Source organism: Phragmites australis, chromosome 13 (genome assembly GCF_958298935.1).
Source record: "Phragmites australis chromosome 13, lpPhrAust1.1, whole genome shotgun sequence".
In the NCBI taxonomy this organism is placed as follows: Eukaryota; Viridiplantae; Streptophyta; class Magnoliopsida; order Poales; family Poaceae; genus Phragmites; species Phragmites australis.
In genome coordinates this window covers 25,390,438-25,410,464 of record NC_084933.1, presented here as the reverse complement: position 1 = coordinate 25,410,464, position 20,027 = coordinate 25,390,438, and the positions used below count along the sequence as shown (strand labels likewise).

Here is a 20,027-nt window from a genome sequence, read left to right as displayed (position 1 = left end):
CGCTCGAACAAGCTTAATTAATCGGGTTCTGACCAGAACTAATCCCGCCAGAGTATAATCAAGAGATGAGTCGAGTCGAGCCGGGCAGATTATACTGGTTCAATCTGACGGAGTTCGCCGCAGTCATCCTCTCCTAGCATTTCTGGCTTATCCAAACGAGCCCTAACTCGTACCGAAGAACGGAGTGTGATTGAACAAAAAGGCTGTATCGGGCCAATTAAAAATCCTTGGTTATTTGCTGAGAAGCACATCACCAGGTTCGTGGAGAATAAGCGCCCTCTTAAGTTTATAATCATGACGTCAGCAGCATAATTGTTTTCATGTTGTACATATGTGTAAAATTTTAAAAAGTTGAGTTTTTTACACCATGAGGAACGTGCGGGATAGAAGGATGAGGTATTTAATGGGTGATTGATATTATGGTAGGTAATTAAAGGATGATTGATATTGTTTTAGGAATAAAATTGGGTCCAACTTTACACATAAACCATTAAATCAAGTCGGTGAATGATGGAGATGTTCCGAATCAGTCACAACTGGTGAATTATATAGAAGTATATAAAAGTATAAATGAGTACGAAAGAAGGAACTGGGCAAGTGTGCAAAACAAAAGTATGCTCTTTGTACCGTGGAACCCACATGGTTATTAAAATAAGCAATAAATTTCTGACACCATATAATATTAAGCATTGGAAATTCACTTTAGGCAATGAAAATCCACGTCAAATGATATATTTGCATATCACAACAATTGGACTTCCAAATGCACGAACCAATTCTAATATATCATGCTTTAGCATTCATTATCCTTTTCACGATGGTTGCAACAATCGATAACATGTCAAAATTTTCATAGTGAAACACAATTACTCTCAGTCTAAAGCTTGATAATTAGAACATGATACCATTGTAAGAGCTTTAAAAAATAAAGAAATTAGAGCTAAAAAGACATTTTTATGCATGGAAGTCACTTAGCTATAATATTTCGAATAACATCAATTTACCACATCTATTAAAATAAAAGCTCCAAATTGAAGCTTTTACAGGATAGTTAGTGTCCACGTTGGGAAAGCTCCATAACACAAAAGTAAAGCAGGCAAGTTTGCATGACAACACAATAAAGTACATTGCTTTACAGTTTCTTCTATACAGGTTCTCATAGATGCATCTGAAGGACTCTTGCATCTATATCATTTTTTGAATATTTGGCCGCCTGAAAAAACAGACATGTTAGGTAATTTTGGTAAAATTATAACAAAAACACGCAAGGAAAATGAAAAAAAAATGTCATTTTGCAACTACAAACAATTAAAGAGGCAAAGAGAATGAAATATATATATATATATATATCACAAAATAACTCTTTTCCCATGTATGAAAGTGGCTAAACTCCTTTCCTGTTAGAGGTATGAATAATAGCTAACAAAAATGAACTTTAGGTTTTAGTTGTAAGTGAAAAGTATTAAGACAAAACAACCATGAAACAAATTTAGTGGCCACCAATAGCCCAACTGACAAAGGACATAACTCTTTTCTGCAGCTTGGAGGATTGTCATATGAGTTTTCATGTTAGTTGTTTCATGGTAATCAACACTCATAACCATTGGGCTCGAAAAGAGTCGTGCAAGGGTTATCATCGTATTGCAACACAGTAACAGCTCACTCAAACTCCTCCCTGAGAATATTGATCGTATGCCTATCAACTGCACGACCTAAATCATGGCCGGTATCGAATGGATCCTCGATGCACATCAGATGGCAGTCGTTTTCAACGCTAGTCGTCCACTTCTTCTTATGCTTGTTATTCACAACAAATTGCACTGAGTGTAGTGAATTTGTAAAATTCTTTGAAACCTACATGAAATCTGACAAAGTAGATGCTGAAAGTTCATGATTCAAAAAAGATCGTTGGTTCTTACGTTACAGTCTTCCCCAAGCGGGTAGAGATGGCGTCATTCCTGTAATCGTGACAGAATTCCCAGTAGTGGAAGAACGCCCAAATCAATTCCGACTGTGCTCCTTGTGTTTCAGCATCAAAATCGTGAAGTTGATGAACTTTGTCAAAGTATGCGCGTTCAGTGCCATCGACATTCAAGGTATATGTTGATTCCATGGCTTGCAAAAATCGCGGGGAAGACGCAAGTTGCATCAAGATGAAATCAGCAAACTACTGTACAACATGAAACTCAAAACAAGTCTATGTTTTGGCATCAAATGAAATTTGGTTCTCCTTCCAACATGAACCTATATGAACAATTCTAGTTCTGTATGCACTCATATTTGAATTAGATATAACTGGAAAAAGCACACATAAGAATGGACCTACTTTGCCAAAAAAAAGGAAAAGAAAAGAAAAAAAAGGAAAAGGGACCAACCAATCAACTGTAGTTGAATGATGATCCATCAATCCAAAGAGAAGCATGCATATAAAGTGAGAATGTCAAATGGTGGAAATCGAGGACGAATAGAACATAGTACTCCACTATCAAATAAAAGAAAGAAGAAAGAGTTAAATAAAAGAAATGAAAAGAAGGTTCGATGCTAACAATGTGTCTTACTTGTATCAACACGATGAATCTAAATTCAAGGAAAATTATTTGTCCTGAAATGTACTTGCAAAATGTCAAATGAATTTAATAAGTTTAGCAACAAAACCTGCAAACATGGTATAATCTTGGGCTCTCGTAGCTACAAGAAGTTAATGCACATAAGAACATATATGCAAGTTCATGCAGATAAAGATCAAACCCTAATTTTTCAACAAACCACATACTCCTGAGATGAAAAGAAAATAAAGAATGCACAAGTATCATTTCACTCACGCATAGCTAGAGAGGGTTCCACTGTATGTTTCATTCACACCCCTCAGTTTGGCCCAATGTTTCACAAAAAAGGCCAGCTGAAGCATGGCACCATGGTAGAGGCAGCTCTGCCGCCGGAGGCTATGCCGATGAGAGAGATGAGTGCGGGCTTGGTCTTGAACATGACGTTGCGGAAGAGATTGAGGAGGCGTGGGAGGAGGGCCTGGAGGTAGGAAGCGAGGTTGTCGGTGCCGCGGAGAGAGTGGCAGCGAGTTGTGCACATTGGTCTGGCTTGTGGAGCAGCACATCCACGAGCGGCCCCAGCACACACGGAGGAGTTCGGGTCCTGCACCCACCACAACGAGGTGGCCACGAGCCTAGGCACAAGCGTTGCAACGCGTCTCGTGTGTGCTCGCCGGCCACGAGTGCAAGAAGCCAGAGCTTGTGCTGTCGCAACGGCGTCCTATCGGTGGGCCACACATCGGAGACTGCGGCCACAAACCCCGACAGCTCGTCAGCGTCCATCCCACACAAAACCGTGTCCAGCTCTGTAATATGTAATTGTTTCTGTTACACGTCTAGCAGGGAGGGCGTGCAGGATTTAGAATGAAAATAGGATCCAATTTTACACGTGAACGGTTAGATCAAGTCGGATGGACGACGGAGATCTTCTGGATCAACTACAACTAATGAATTATATAGGAATATATATATAGAAATACCGATGAGTTTGAAATAAGAAACTGGGCAAGTGAGCAAATAGGTCATGCTTGTTTTGCAATGATGAAGGCTACCAAATTTTCTCCATACACCTTTTTCATGTGCTTTTTGACAATATTTATGCTGCATCACTAGGGATGGTAATAGGACATGTGGGTCCAGGTATCTGCGGGTTCTGCACCTGACGGGTATGAGTTCGAGTCTAGATTTTTGTCCATGGGTATGATGGGTTGGGCACTCGAAATGGGCCAGATCGAGTTCGGGTTTTCAGTTTCACAGGTCACCCGAAATCCTAGCCTAACTCACCCATCAGACCAGCCAAACCCACACTGTCACACACCCGACCTCCCGGTCTCCTCGCGTGGCCTCCTCGACACCCGGCCTCTCCGCCGCCACCCTGCTCGACTTGGTCAGCAAGCTCCCCGACCCGATGGGCACCCGATAGGTGCAGGTGGGGTCTTAGTTTTCACCTATTCGTCACCTCGGACTTAGGTCGGGTTTAGACTGTTGGGTTTTAGATTAGATGTGGTTTCGCTCCACCGGCTCCAACCCGATCCGTTACCATCTCTATGCATTACAGGCTTACACACTGGAACTCTACAGCGACGAATGACTTGTGCACGTCTTACCTCATGATCCGTAGTTGCTACTACCTGCTATTGCTCGGCAGAGTCAGCAAAATGGACGATAAAGCTGTGCCGAACCAAAGGTCTTAGTGGAGGACAAAGTTTCTGTAGCGACTGCAATTGGAGACAAAGGTAGATGACACAATGGACAGCGTCTACAATGGAAACGTATGGAAACCTGAAGAAACAATGAACCAGAAAAAGTTTGGTGGGATCGACAATGGAAACGTATGCACGAGTGCCTACCTAATTACTAGTGTTTTCTCTCAGGTGTGCAGCATGTCATAAGTAAAAGTGATCTGAACATTTGAAATGGTGGGCATTAGAATATCTGCATGTCTGCCGTAAGATAAGATACTGCGATCAGAAGCTTCACCACTACCGGCTCCCGTGCTTTGAAGGCAGCGCAGCAGCAGCAATTCAATCCTCACTTCCGCAAAAGCAAACAAAAATCAAGGGGAAAGGAGATGTTGATACGTGCAGCTTCTCATGCTAAATACCCATGATCATGCACACCATACTCACACACCCATCAATACACTTTTATCACACATCTACCGCGCCAGTATGTAAATAGTAAGAAACATGATTTCAATCTGGTGAGTGAGTCATATCTCACGCCTCCATAGCCACACCAAACAAAAAGAAGCGTCTTCGGGACAAAAGGGCGTCAAGACTTTTGGACGCTCAAAGTGGCCCAACAAAAAATTCGTGGGTCGCATGACGCGAGCCTCGCTTTGATTTGGGCCGAAATCAACCGAGCCGAAGCACAGTTTCGTCGAGGAGAGCCCATTTAATAAAACGAACAGGCCAGCGACAGCCCGAACCAGCTGCCGAAAAATCCCAAAACAAAGCCGGGAAAGGTCGAAACGAACGATGGGCTCGCTCCAATTCCAAATTCCACTTCCCGATTCTCGCAGTCGGAGGCCTCTCTACTCTCTCTCTCTCTCTCTCGGCCACTCCCTCGCCGGAGCTGGCATCTGTCCGTGGAGGCGTCGATCCGCGCCTCGCCGCCGCCCGGTCCTCGGCGCCACGCGTGCACGCACCATTATCCCGGCCTTCTCCCCCTCCACCTCCACCTCCACCTCACCGGCGACGCGCGAAAGAAGGCGGCTCGCTGGAGGGCATAAACCCTAGGTAGGCCCTCCGGGGATGGAGGCAGCCGCCTCTAGCCTCTCGTCGCTGCTCGCCACCCTCCGCGTGGACGGGCCCTGGACGCCTCCGGGTAGCTGGGAGGCCATCACCCCCGAGAGCGGCGCCGCTCGTATCTCAGACCTCGGAGGGCGCTCCCGCCAGGAGCCGATCTACGAGCTCGCGTCGGTTACTGTGAGTGAAACCTACCTCTCAACCTACTTTGATTCGGTGTCGTTTAAGCAGTTACGCGAGAGTAGAGGTTGAATCGCTAGTTTAGTTTTTTTTTTCGGGGGAATTTTCTGCCGCATTGAGAGTTTAGTTGTTGGATCCGCTGCATTTCGTTGAATTCTGTATCTGTGCCATTTGAAGAGAATATCAAGTGGTGATTACTGAATGCTGATTAGCGCCGTTCTATTTCGTATCATGCTGTTAATGAGTGTGAGGACTTCTTTGTTCTGCAGGATAATGCTTTGGTTCGTTTGGCTTTGCATGCGCTGCATGGTGTAAAATCATCATTAGATGAAATTGAGGAGCTTTCCGTGCTGTTCTCCTCAAATCCGGCAGACAGGACCTCTCACCGTGTCGCAAATGTGTGGTCACGTTCATCCAGCACTACATCTGTGGGGCATATTCTCAAATCTATACGCTCGACAGGTCTTGCGATTTTCTTCCTTTGCAAGTTTGTGCACTTTCACCTTTTCCAAAATCGAGAAATGAATTGTGCAAGTAGAGGGGGATGTGAACATGAAGATTCTGAAGATAAAGACACTGAGCAACACCGCCCTTACAGCCTAGTAAACCAAGCATTTGCGGCAGCAGTTGAAAAGGTCCTCGAAGGCTATTTCTGTTCCTTGAATACTTTACCAGCATCAATTAAGCTAAGGCGTTCAGTCGGGCAATCTGAAAAACTGTCAAGGATTCCCAATGGAGCTAGTTTTAATTCTACTTCTGAAGTCTCACTTCTGGAAGTTTACCTCCACAGTGAGGAGTTAAGAAGGCATGTTAAGTCCCTTGGAAATATTTGTTTCCCTAAGTTTGCAGGTCTTACATTGTGTCAGGAGGGTTTGAATACTGATACAAACGTGGAGTTTGAGAATTTCCCATGGGGCACCGATTTGCTTTCCTATTTGTATGTCCATCTTCGTGTAAGCCATCATCTTATGATCTGAAATTCAACCCTTTATTTTCATGTGATTGAATCATACGACTTCTAAATAAATTTCTTAACTATGTGGTACTTTACGGGTTCATATTGTTTGCTAATGTCTTGGATTTGCATATGTTTATGACAAGATCTTATGTTAACATATGTTAATTACCCTGAGCATTTGACATTCATCAAGAGTACCTTTCATACTGGCAGGATTCTTCCTGTACATTAAGCTGGAGATAACATACTACGGTCCCGTCTGGCAGGGCTCCAACTCCCAGCCCACTTCAGATTTGGAGTTTGTAGGCTAAAATGAAGTAGTTTAAGCCTATATTCTTAGCCTAAAATGAAAATAAAATAGCTCACCCAAACATCCTCCATGTACCCCCAACTCCAGCTCCACAAATTCTTGGAGCTAGGGATACCTAGCTCCAAGAATTCCTAGAGCTGGAGCTCTACCAAACAGGCTCATCATATATTCAAGTAGGTTAGCTACTAAGATGTCTTCCTTTCTGAACATGTGAGTTTATCTTCAGGTGGGCCTGACTGGGAGTATTTTGGCATATTTGTTTAGTGATCCAGAAGGCAAATTTAGAGGGAATCGACCAAATATCTGCTTTATTACTCTGTAGTGCCCTCAAGCTCTCATTTTTTAATTGGCAAATATATCAGTAGCAATCTATTTCATTCATAAGTAGCATGGCAAGATACATGATATTGTCTTTTATAGCTCCTCTCATATTCACTTCATGTAATGAAAAACTTCATTTGCTAGTGCTAGCATAGTACATTTTCTTTCTTGGGCATGGCATTCGGAGCCAATGACTATGTTTAGTTTTGCATTCTATGTAGTTTGGCATCTGATTTTTTTTTCTATCATGCCTTCCTACTTGTATGTAGTTGCTTAGTTGGTCTCCACCAAATTGAGTGTATTTTCTTCAACACTTCTCTGGAATGTGGCAGTTGAATTGTGCATTCTTGCTGATTACTATATACCGAAGGATTATGCTACTTTTTCTTTACTTGATGGCAGGAATTTGTGCTTCTGTGTTGCAAAGTTTTTATTTGGACATATCCTGTTGTTCATTTCCTACATATAGCTTACTATGTGAAACGCTGTATGATTTTCTTCATTTTGCTTTATTTCAATTTTAGGATGCTGATCCAGTTCACTATGGACTTCTGAAATACCTTTTCATTCGTTCTTGTGAGCCATACCTTAACTTCGTTAAGTCATGGATTTACCGGGCTTGTGTTGATGACCCTTACAAGGAATTTCTCATAAAACGAAATGAGAACAAGCAATCTGAAGGAGCTTCTTCTGGTGTACTAGATGATTTCACCCTCTTGCCCTTGAAGGTAAATCATTAATTTGTTTTTCTGAAACTTGAAATTTTTCATCCTTTGTTAACATGATTTATTTTTGACATCAGAAACCCTAGTTATCCAAGTATATGACCCACTCGTCACATTAAACCTAGCATAGTTATTGTTATTTAATATTAATTGTTAATCTAGCATATGACCCATTCATCATGTCTGCTGTCAACAGGGAAGAAATCATGTGTCTGCTCCATGTTTCCTAAAAGAGATTTGCCATCCTCTTCTACGTACTGGGCAGCAGCTTCAAGTGCTCATGAAGCTTCTAAACTCATGCAATCTTTCTGTTACCGGAGGAGATGCTTATTCCTCTCGTAATATCATTTGTCTGGAGGGAGTTCTCCCGTGGTTTGATATGTCAATTGAGTCTTCAGTGAATTCATTTACTTTCTCAAAAAGTAGTGTGGAAGCAGTAACATATCAAAGAGATGCTATGTACAAGTTGATGATGGAGAAGCTCCAGCACTTTTTCTCAAGTGTTGAGGTCTAGTTACACTAACTGAATTGCACTCTGCCTTCATTTCCAGCATTTACCTTTTTGTCTGGGTTTTGCTCTAACAGATGCAATGATACTTCCTTCGCCAACAGTCACCTTAGCTTCTGTTTGCAAGTATGCTTTGTATCCTACCGTGTGACAGAAGGTTATTTTCAGGTGATTCCTTTTGACTCTGTGTCGAACATCCTACATATAAGGACGGACCCTCTGGAAACGTCAGTTTCAGATGAGCTGTTCTATGGAGACAGTGATGCAACACTAACTTGCAACATGTATGTCCTCAGTGCACCTTTATTACAATCGCTAGCACTCTTGAGTGCCTGTTTGGATCGCACATATTTTTCAGGAAACAGTTATTTCCTGCAGAAATAGGATTTTTTTCCCCTGTGTTCCAAACTGGGCCTCAAAAACGTAACTTTCTTTCATTTTGTTTTTCTGTATTTCTATGTACATAGTACATGCTGTATGCTTACTTATGCAGACAATGGGCATCATAAGTCTATGCCTTGTTCTAGTTTGACCTGTCCTTTCTCACATTAGGGATGCAGATGAAAAAGATAATAATGCTTCTTCAACATCACAAGAATCTTCAGATATAGTGGATCCAATAGAATCTTCAGAGTGCTCTTCGTATAGTTCTATGGATGACATTGAAGTTGAGAGTGCTACAGCTTGTGATAATTTGTCTAGCTCCATGTTCTCATCATCCTGTACAAGTACAGTTGAAGCAAAATACTCTTTGGTAACCAAAAAGCTGCTTTCATATCCAACTACTTCTGTTCGACATGGGATAAATCCTGCAATTCCTATTGATGAGCACCAGATAGATGGCAACTTGAGTTGCAGACTTTTTCCGGTGCACTCCCAGAATATTAAACATAATGTGGTGCCTAATGCTCTTGAGCTCGATTACCTCCTTAGTAACTCTTCACCATTTGGTAGATTTCTAAAGAATTCATTCAGTAGCTCAGAAAAAATGAGTTCGGCTGGCGAGTTCTTATATGCTGACAACAAAAGTGCATTAGAGCAAGCATCACTTGATAATGTAGTTTATCCATTACACTCTGAATCAGGGTCTCCTGGACTATTAGACAGTAAAAACAATCAGAAATCTGGCAAGATAAATCAGCCATGGAATACTAGTATTCCTTACAATATCAGCTTGAACCCCATATTGAAGAATGCTGCTTGCCGTCATAAGGAGAATGACTTACAAGGGAAGAGGAAAAACCAAGCACTTGCCAGCTTTGATTTCGAGTCAGTCACAGATCCATGTGAAGTATATTGTGGAAGAAGTACATCCTACCATGATGAGTCTGGACTTGGAGCTGCAACAGTTGTACAACCCAGTGCCCAGGCTTCTAGACAGCCTGATTGTTCTAGCATGCCTCTTCAAGCTCAGGCAAGAGGTAAGGCATACGTTGCTTCCTCAGGAGAAATGGCAGGAAGAGATAATCTTCAGGAAAATGCTTCTGGTGGGGCATTCTGGGAGAAATCATTACAATATACTGCTAAATCAAAAGAAAAAATAGCTGGAGATAGTATTTCACAACCTGATATGCCACTTGATATAGTTATTGACAAGTGCATTGTACAAGAAGTTCTGCTTCAGTATCCTTGTAGTTCTCCTAATCTTTCTTGATATATAACTTTCGTTATGTTTCATGCTCATCCAATCATTTTTACTATTACTGCCTGTATCTGTATAGGAGAACAATTAGAGTTATATCTTCCTTGTGTTTAGAATTTGTGACACCCCTACCGTTTATATTCCTTCTGCAGTTGTCTTTCAGGAAACCTGGAAGATTTTTATTTCAGTTCTTGTCTTCAGTCAACTGTAGTGCAGATGGACAGATGTTTGTGGTTTGTGAAGTTTTAGTAGTATGTGGGCAGTTGGATTTAAAGACAGTGATGCAGAACAACAGACACACAATTTCATGAATAATAAGTAGTGATTTACTGTCTTCTAATTGCTCTTCTGTCTTGTGTAGCCCATTTGCCATGTTATTGCTTTATTAGCTAGTCTTGTTCATCAACTGCTTCTGCAAGTGAGAACTTCACATATGAAGCTTGTGATAAATTATATTACGGTTTTGGTTATTTTGTTGGAAAAAATATTATCGGTGGATTTTGACTGTAAACCTTGACCACTAAACATGCAGCTAAATGTTCGTCCAATTTTATGCACTGTTCCTTAACTTCAAAAGATATAAATATGTTAGCAGCTTCACAATGAAGTTGCTTGAGGAGGGTTTTGATCTTTGTGGACATTTACTAGCTCTCCGGCGATACCATTTTATGGAACTAGCGGACTGGGCAGATTCTTTTATTGTTTCAATTTATCGTAAAGTAATGTTTCTCTAACCATATTATTTTAGCCACATTTCATGTACTTGTGTTAATGTGTTTATCTGCATAAAATTCTCACAACCCTGAAACTCCCCCATTCAGAAGTGGTCATTTGTGAAGCCTGAGCATAAAAGAACAGAGATCCAAAGGCTTATGGACTTGGCTTTGCAGAGGTCTTCATGTGATTCGGACCCTTATAAGGAAAGATTGTTTATATGCATGAGACAGCAACCAGTTGTTTCTGTTGCAGCCTCTGCATGCGGTAATGATTTCACCTCGGATTGTCCCTGGGTACTATGTTTACAGCTTGATAGCTGAAGGCCTGCTTCTCAAATTATTAACCGCCCATTTCTTCACTGCCAGGTCTTGATGTGCTGGATGACATCTTATTGGGTTATAAAGCTGATTGGCCAGTGAATATTGTCATCACAGAGGCCACACTTAAAATATATGCTGAAATATTCTGTTATCTTCTTCAAGTCAGGTTTGCGGTCTTTTTACTAACTGAAGTATGGCGATTTCTGAAGGTACTTCGCCAAACATGTTTTACTTACAACATTTGATTCATTCAGATGTACATACAATGAGTCCATGCATTTTTTTTTCTTGTGTATTGAAAGAGTTTCTATAGTAGCTTGGTTGTAGAGCCTCTAGTTGAGACCGCCCACTCGGGTGCTTGCAGGTCGTGTGAGTACCTCTCTTAATGGTTCGGTGCTCCCCTCTCTTAAGACAAAGTGAAGGATCGTGATGTCGCCTAGAGAGGGAGGTGAATAGGCGTTCCTAAAAAATTAAAACTTTGCAACGGATTAAACAGAATCCGGAACTTTCGGGTACCGGACCCGGAAGTTTTGAGCTAAACACGGACTTTCCATATACAGAGTATAAAATCGAAATCGAACAATGCCTAGGCACCCCTAGTTGATTCTAGATGGTACCAAATGTCATAAGAGATGTAGTAAGTCATTTTCACAAGTCACATGCAGTCACAGTCACACAATCACGTAGATCGGGACGAATTGCTCATAAGTCAACTAGAATAAGAGAAAGTAAGTAAGAAGACAAGTGATTTGTTTCCCGAAGTTTGTATCCAAGGATCCTACATCTCCGTTGAGGAGCTAACAAAGAGCCAGGTTTCTTTCAACCCTTTTATCTCACCAAGCGACTGCAAATATCAAGCTCAAGCTTACTCAATTGTCTTCTTCCCTTGCCGAGGCGAGGATGAGCCTTCAGGCCCTTCACAAACTTCCCGCAACACTCTACAAGCTTGGGTGCTCAGCGGGTGATATCTAGCCGTCTAGGAGGATGAACCTTCAAGAGTAAAACACGATGCCGATGTGGCTTGACGATGACTTCAAGTGCTCAAAGATGGGAATGATGCTCACTAGCACTCAATCTCAAATCCCTCACCCAACTCTTAAAACCTAGCAAGAATTGAAGCCAAAGGGAGTGGAGAGAGCTCTAGAGGTGCCTTCAATGGGTTTGTCACGGGTTAGGTTGGCCTCCGTGAGAGGAGGGGGTTAGGGGGGTATGTAGGAGTATTGAGTAAGGGGGCGTCCTAGCGAATGGGCCCCACGAGGGGTATGACGACCGACGGGGGATATTTCCTGAATCCTGGCCCATCCAATCATGTGACCAGCTCCAAGCTCGCACGACCAGCGCAAGGCTAGCGCGACCAGCCTCCTTGCGATATTATGGGCCAATCCTTGCCTAACCCGTCTAATCATATTTATTGTTATCTATTCAAGTGTTTCCCTTCCCTAGGCACCCCATCCAATGTATAAAGTCATGACTGACATAGATAGCCATTGTCTCGTCCCGCAACATTTGATGCTACGGGATGGGGCTTTGCGGACCGACATAGCACTGCACGACAGACATGATAGGGTTTGCAGAACGACCAGGCAAGTGGATGATTTTGCAGGTAGACTCGTGGAGCGCAGGGAGGGACGGCTTGACAGATTAACTTGCGACGCACGGCGATGGGACAAGCCGGGGGAGGCAGGTGCGGATGGGACGGGCGCGTGCACGCCCTCAAAGCAAGTTGGGTTCACCCGGTTCTCCATAATGATGATCTAAAAGTAGAATATCTAGCCAGACATGGGTCTGCTAAACGGGGCTCACTTGTAAATTCTCCATTTCTCTAGTATATAAAGAGAGGAGGATCCGATTTGTAAGGATACACAAAACAAGGAGTCTAGGAATCTCTGTAACCAGTTCTGAAACACTGATAACCAAATACACAGGACATAGGGCTATTATCCTTCTAGAGGCCTGGACCTGGATAACTCTGGTGTTCTTGAGTTCATAGCATATGCACCCCGCAAGCGTTGTTCACGCATGTGCTGAAACTAAAAACATCCTACTCTTTAATCTGGGCGCCCCTCGACCGATACATCCCGGAATCATTATCAAGGATTAACCCTCGACAAGATATTTATACCCAATCCCCTAAAACTAGCCGTTACAGTAAATTCTGACTCAGTCCGGAATATCCGGATTCATCCGGAACTTCCGGATTGCCCTGAGTTAGCTTCATTCCGAACCTTGACGAATTAACAGAATCCGGAGGTGTTTCGGGTCCAAAACTTAGTTCAACCCGAGTACCCCAACTAGAAACAATCCGGACCTTTCGAATATCGTGTTTATTACTCTTTGAGGTTCATCCTTCTAGACGGCTAGACGTCACCCGTCGAGCATCCAAGCTTGTAGAGTGTCGCGGGAAGTTTGTGAAGACCCCTCCTCGCCTCCGTAAGGGAAGATGACAATTGAGTGAGCCTGAGCTTGAACTTTGTGGTCGCTTGGTGTGGTAAAGGGTTGAAATAGATCTGGTTCTTTGTGAGCTCCTCAATAGAGACGTATGATCTTTGGTCCGAACTTCGGGAAACAAATCATTTTGGCTCCTTGCTTACTTTCTTTGGTTCTAATTGACTTTTGGGCAATTCATCCCAATCTTCGTGGTTGTGATTGTGATTGTTGGTGACTTGTGGAAATGATTTACTATATTTTTTGTGGCATGTGGTAACATCTAGAATCAACTAAGAGTGCCTAAGCGTTATTTGATTTCGATTTCATACTCTATATCCGGAAAGTCTGGGTCTATCTCAGAACTTCTGGGTACTCTGCTGCAAAGTTTTAATTTTCAGGAACGCCTATTCACCCCCCTCTAGGTGACATCACGATCCTTCACAAAGTCAGGGGATTTCTTCTTCCCGTGGTTGAGTTTTTTTTATAGTGCTGAATTTTGTAGATAAAATTGGTATTGAGTTATCTTGAGCTAAACTTTACTATAGAGTAGCTATCATAAGTGACTTTGTTTGCTGAAGCTCTGTTAATAGATGTAGTAATGCATGGACTTGCATAAGATCATTTGGTAATGTGAGACTCATCTGTTATGAATGGGAAGATATGACTATCTCTTGCTAATTTATTACAGAAGTTGACACAGCTAATCAGTCGCTCCAGCCATAGTAGACCTGATGTGTTGAAGAAATTGAATTATGTGATGAAAGTGAGGTACATACATCCATAATCTTTCTAAATTTTTGTGGTGTCAAACCATATATTCCTCTTATCAGTTTGAAGCTGTCACTGAAGCGTTAGGAACAAAATGGCTGTTTTATTTGAAGCCCTTAACTGTTTGCTACATTATTAAACCTTATTGCTTCTGGAATTACTTGAAAATGCAGTATATATTAGACATGTTCATGTCATAGCAGAGTAGTTCTTAGGTTCACATCCAAATATCAGTTGCATCTGTTAGGAATAGCAACTTTATTCCCTGGAGGCCCTGAGCCAGTAGGGCACAACGAGGGTGACCACCACCACCTAAAGAGGGCACAAGTGGCGAAGGAGTTGTACGAAGAGCAGACGACGGTGCAGTCGAAGATGTAGGCATAGTAGGTGGACAAGCAACCAACATTGAAGGAAGTGGCAGCAGTTTAAAACCACGCATACGAGTCTCATCCAAGCATAGCTCCATAAGAGCCTCTACAAGCGTGACACGAGGATATCGTGCAAGCAGCTGAGCCCGACACTGCTCAAACTCCGGACTAAGGCGAGTTAGGAACTCGTAGAGGCGTCGAAAGTTACGTTCAACACACAGATCTAAGTAGCACCGACAGGAATGGCAACCAACAACACAAAGAGACTCCAACTGACGTCATACATTCGACATCTGAGCATAGAACACATCAACTATAGCATCACCCTATTTAAGAGACTACTTCTGGCGAATAACAAACAGATATAGAGTATCCTTAGATGGCTCATAGGTCTGACGAAGATAAGTCCACATCTGAAAAGCAGTAGAGAACTCAATAACATCAGAAGAAAACATGTGCTCCACACTAGCAATTAGAATAGAAGCTGCATGAGTATCATCGTCCATCCACTAAGCACAGTCAGACAACCGATCATGGTACAACTCCAAAGCATCCTGATAGGTAAAGACAACTTTCTCATAGGCAGCGATGGCGATGTCAAAAACTGTTTTGTCTCCTTTGTCGATATGTGTCTACACTGGCTCCGTCGGAAGCTCAAGGGAAGGCGGACAAGGAACGTTGCCACAGGGAACACCGGAAAGACAAAGCCCACGCATGTGGACATGCATATGCTACGCAAAGTCCTGGTAGTTGGCATCATCAAAGATCACATAGCACCGAGGAACTGAAATGGTGCTCGATGACATCCTTTAGAAGTGACGAATGACGTCAAGAGTGCAAAGGAGAAGCGGCGGTCGATGGAGAGAGGGCAAAAGTACCGGCGAGCAACAACAAGTAGCAACAAATGATAGCGAGAGTGCAAAGAAAAGCGGCAAGCGACGGCGAGAGCGCAAAGAAGCGGCAGTTGCTGCAATTCTTTTTTCTTTTTCTTTTTTTTTCCTTTTCCCCTTTATTAACATAGGCTCAAGCAGAGACATACGAGTTGAAAAGGAAAAAAGAAAGAAAGAAAAGAGACAGAAGAGGGGCAGCTGGTGGAGGGGTGGTCAGCCATGCGGGACCGTATTGTTGATTTGGGCTGTTTTGGTATGGTTTAGAAGGCTCGACAAGCTATGTTGTTTGGTGCTAGAAGTTCAGAAAAAAAACTGAAAAATGTTGCAAATTTGGAGGAAACCAAACTTATAAGAAAACGGATGGTAACTGAAAAATGTCGCTTCACCAGTGGTTCAATATATAATGTTTGTAAGTGCCTAATTTCATTAAAATGAAGTCGTGAAACGTATCTAAGTACAACTCAAATGCCAGTATTATTTTCGAAGCCCCTATTTTTACAACACAATGGTTCCCATAAGGAGAATTAGCACTATGCCGTTGAAGTTATATCTTGTAATCACTGCTGAAAACATTGCTGGATGGTTTGAACCTTTGAATGTTTCAATGAAAACAGTAATCTTTTTGGATATTTGACTACTGATTTACAATGCCTAAATCAATTTTTCTGTTATCTGGTAGCGTCTCCAATTTATTTTTATTATTTTGTTATTTGCAAATTTGTCTGGAACAAGACACACGGCTGATACGACAAGTCAAGAAAGCCTCGTGGCCTCATTTGTAGTTTCTTCTACTATGCCCATGAATAGCCTTTTTGCCTATTATTGATAGTTATATTTCTGTTAAATATATCTGCAATATGTAGCTTTATTTTATCGGTGTGTTTCTGCCTTTCTGGGCATTAACTATCTTTCTGTTTATTACTTTATTTAGACATCAAGTTTATCACTTTCTATCAACACTTCAGCAGTATCTCCATAGCCATTTGGCTGATATATCATGGAGTCGTTTTCAACATTCCCTCAAAAATCAGGTATAATATTTCAGCCGTTATAATTATCAAGCTATTTTCATCACAAGCGGAGTAAATATGCTTTGTTGGGCTTCCAGTGATAATTTTTCTGTTCATTAACATTCTTATATTTAGCAGTACTAATCTAATATTGCCTAGGTGAGAGATATGCTGGATCTTGAACATGTGCATCTGTGTTATGTTACCGATGCACTTGACATGTGAGTAAGACCTTTCTACAAAAGGAATTATTTTTTAGTTTATGACATTGGTTATGTCCTCAGATATATCATGGTTGCAAATGAAGGGAAATAATAGGAATTTTCTTTCTGTCAAAAACAAAATAGCAATTTGCGCAACTAGTGTCTATTTATGCTTCATGTTTATAATAGTGTTATGGAAAATTTTGCTAGAGGACACTTTTGCCACAAGACACTATTTTTTAACTTTGGGGGAATCCACTCTCAAAAAGTGGATATTTGATAGGAGACACCACGCTCATTAAAACATAATATTTTGCTGATTAGGAGAGAGAAACAATCCAAAATGCCCTCAACGGGAACACGCGCGGGCTCTGCGGAGCTTGTCTATTTCAACGGAGTTGTGTTGGTCATGCTATCTGAGCATGGATGGAACAACTCTGATTAGATTAGTGAGGAAGTTTAGGGATTGAATTTGGTTGGAATAGTATGCACCAAATACATCAAAGAAGCCAGCACAGGAGAGGATCTGATCTCATCTCCCAAATTACGTTGGAGATTGAAGAAAGTACCGACAAGTGGGCCCCTGTCCATAGGGGCAAAATAGACTTTCACAACGTTTCTCTCTCCTCCTTAGCCCGAAATGAATATTTTAATGCATGTGAGTCTCCTGGCAAATATCCACTTTTTGGGAGTGTCTTCCCCCAAAGATCAAAATTTTGGCGTCTACTGCCTAGTGTTATTTGTTGCCATGAAAATAATATAGATAATTTATTTGACATTTTGACTATTAAAATTGTGGTGTGATTTTCAGACTTTGCTACTCAATTTAATATTTAGTTGCCTACCTCTTTCAAGTAGGGGTTAGGATAGATTCATAGTGTTTGTTTGTTTGGGCTTCTGCTTATGGCTTTTCTTCTGCCAGAAGCTAGAAGCTCAAACAAACGGGATTGATGAAAAGTGACTTCTGGAGAATCCAGAAGCCTATTTCTGAGGAAATAAACTAAAAGCTGGGAGTAGTTTTTTTGAGAAGTGGTGTGTTGAGATGTTAAAATTTTATTGTAAAAGCTAACAACTAAAATCCAAAAGCAGCTCTTCAGAAAAGCCAAAAACAGAAGTCTAAACAAACTGACCCATAGTATGGGAAACACTAGTAACTCAAAGATTGTGCTTTCATTTGTTAATAAAAGCTTTTAATTCCTTTCTCTCAGTTTTTCCCCTTTTTGTGTTTCATAATATTTAATTTGTCTAAAGATATTTCCATGGATATTTATATTTGATATGTAAAAATGAAGTTCGTCGATTTGCCAAAAAATACTTTCAGAATACTATTGTTCTACTAGGTTTTACAAATATATGATTTTAAATTAGTGACTAAAGTTGTGTATCGGAGACCATGTCAATGTCTCAAATGACAATTGTTCCGATTGGAGTGGAGGGAACATTACACTTTTACAGAGTAGAAATTGTTATTTGATTGATTGTTACGCTTGTTTTGAATTGATCATGATGTGTTTTTCAGATGTTTCCTATCCAATGAGACAAAACCAGTTGCCACCATAATCAAAAGCATGCTGCAGCAAGCTTTGGAGTTGCGATCATGCTTCAAGAGTCTTGATGATATTTCTGGATTTACAGTTAACCAACTTAGTAATCTGCATTCTATTATAAACTTCTCTCAGGTATTATCTCAGTTTCACACGCATAAAGTAGTTTGGTTTAAAATATTGTTGCATTCTGTCGTGGTTTGGACTTTCAAATCCGGTATGCAAATTAAAGAGCATTTGACTGATCTGCTGATATATGTCGTAGGCTAGTTGTGAAAGCAAGTTATATCTAATTTTCTATACTTTCTATAAAAATGTATATAAAATTATGTTCAGATTGGTCTGTCTTTAGTTGCCCTATCCTTTTCGAAGCCACTATCCTTAAACACTTATCTAGATCAAGCAGTTTGATCCTAGCTGTCGACACTGAAATCCCCCTCGAAGTTACAATGTTAAATATTAGATCCTGTTTTCCCTTGGGCTGTTTCTTGGGCTTCAATCCAGGATGATGGTTGGTCACAGTAAGATGATGGTTCTGTCACACTGCATGAACACGTAACATATTGCTTGGTTTGTTATTTGCTGAGATATGCTAAATCTTTGTTGATTATGCACCGTTACCTGCTTCAGTACTTTGGAGGCTCGCCATTTCTTCCAAATCTCACCTTGCTGAAATTATCATCTGCTAGCATTCTTTTTATAAATATCCTTTTTGTCACCGTGTGCTTTTCAATGCAGGTGGATGCAATTAGAACAAAGTTTGAGGGTAACATCAAAGATTTGCATATTTTGCATTCGAAGTCTCCCAAATTTGGGGAGCTTGGCCTTTCCCGTTTCTGGGGGTATCTGAACTTCAATGAATACCATTCTATGACAATCAGTGCAGATATGGGCAGCCTCTATTTTTAATAGGACATCTTAAGACTGAAGTAATTTTTTTGCTATATCTCCGGGGACTAGCTCACCTTTTACAACCATTGGTGATGGCATTGTGTGCATTTTTATTGTTCTCCCTGAGTCCTGGTAGTAACAAGAGGTGCCTTTGTTTTGGATCTTCTGGAATCAGTTCAGCTTTTCAGCTCTCGGTGACAGATGGTATTGCCTGTGTGTGCTGGTTCTAGTATCTATTATGCATCTGCACTGCAAGAGGAACATGCTGCTGACGCTTCTCCTTTCAGACGAACGCATTGCTAAGATCAAATTATTCCCCCGTATATGCAACCATCCCTTATAGTTCTTTGACTTATTTCAGCGAGATAAAGAGACCTATGCTTCAGCGTTGATTATTTTATGGAACTCTGATACCTGGAGATGGATTGATCGGTTGAGATTGGAAGTGCTTTTAAAATTTAGAATGAGCAGGGGAAGTCGCGAAATCCTTTCGTTTAAGTAACACGCCCAACACTTAATTGGACGTCAGTAATGGCATTTCTGTGAATGCATGCAGTTCTTAGAAAGACAGTAGTTTTGTATAGTTCATGTAATCTTGATTCTTGACACGTCACTTGGTAAATCAAGGTGATTGGTTGCCCTTTGGCCTCTTACATGTAAAGATGAAAACTCCTGTGAGGTTGCGTATTCTGACAGAGCAGAGCTATTTGATCACACCCTTTGGCGACTGTACATTTTTTTCCCCTGTAAAATTCCTTTTGCAGGTTTCCGTGAGATTCCTGGTTTCCCAAACAAGCCGTACCTAGGTGGTGCCAAGTCCGAGTTTCGTCTATTTTCCCTGCGATTCGAAGTCGTTCTGCTTGACTGCTTGCAAGCCTTGTGCCTAGCTGCGTGAAGCCCCTGGTAAGAAGATGGATGGTTGCGCGCCAGCCACGTCGTCGTAGCGAGATAC

The 20,027-nt window shown here is 41.4% G+C and overlaps 1 protein-coding gene across 3 annotated transcripts; it reads left to right on the top strand.

The window, feature by feature from the left end:
• Positions 1–5,033: 5,033 nt before the first annotated feature.
• On the top strand, positions 5,034–19,765 carry LOC133887670 (uncharacterized). 3 transcript variants are annotated; one of them, XM_062327630.1, is made up of 14 exons: positions 5,034–5,473; positions 5,743–6,426; positions 7,587–7,790; positions 7,984–8,295; positions 8,464–8,579; positions 8,848–9,918; positions 10,515–10,656; positions 10,759–10,918; positions 11,020–11,183; positions 14,090–14,169; positions 16,359–16,458; positions 16,597–16,658; positions 18,160–18,319; positions 18,923–19,765. In XM_062327630.1, exons 1-14 carry the CDS (start codon positions 5,300–5,302, stop codon positions 19,091–19,093), a joined length of 3,600 nt encoding a protein of 1,199 aa, XP_062183614.1. In that variant the 5' UTR covers positions 5,034–5,299; the 3' UTR covers positions 19,094–19,765. The 3 variants fall into 3 exon arrangements, with proteins under 3 accessions (XP_062183614.1, XP_062183615.1, XP_062183616.1); XM_062327631.1 differs by lacking the exons at positions 16,597–16,658; positions 18,923–19,765 and having other exon boundaries at positions 18,160–18,315; XM_062327632.1 differs by lacking the exons at positions 16,359–16,458; positions 16,597–16,658; positions 18,160–18,319; positions 18,923–19,765 and having other exon boundaries at positions 11,020–11,140.
• Positions 19,766–20,027: the final 262 nt, after the last annotated feature.

Excerpts from the sequence above, each read along its gene's own strand:
- LOC133887670 (XM_062327630.1), top strand. The coding sequence starts at position 5,300 with ATGGAGGCAGCCGCCTCTAGCCTCTCGTCGCTGCTCGCCACCCTCCGC. Across the intron at positions 16,659-18,159 it reads GTTACCGATGCACTTGACAT|ATGTTTCCTATCCAATGAGA; the intron begins GTGAGTAAGACC and ends TGTGTTTTTCAG. Across the intron at positions 18,320-18,922 it reads CTATTATAAACTTCTCTCAG|GTGGATGCAATTAGAACAAA; the intron begins GTATTATCTCAG and ends TTTTCAATGCAG.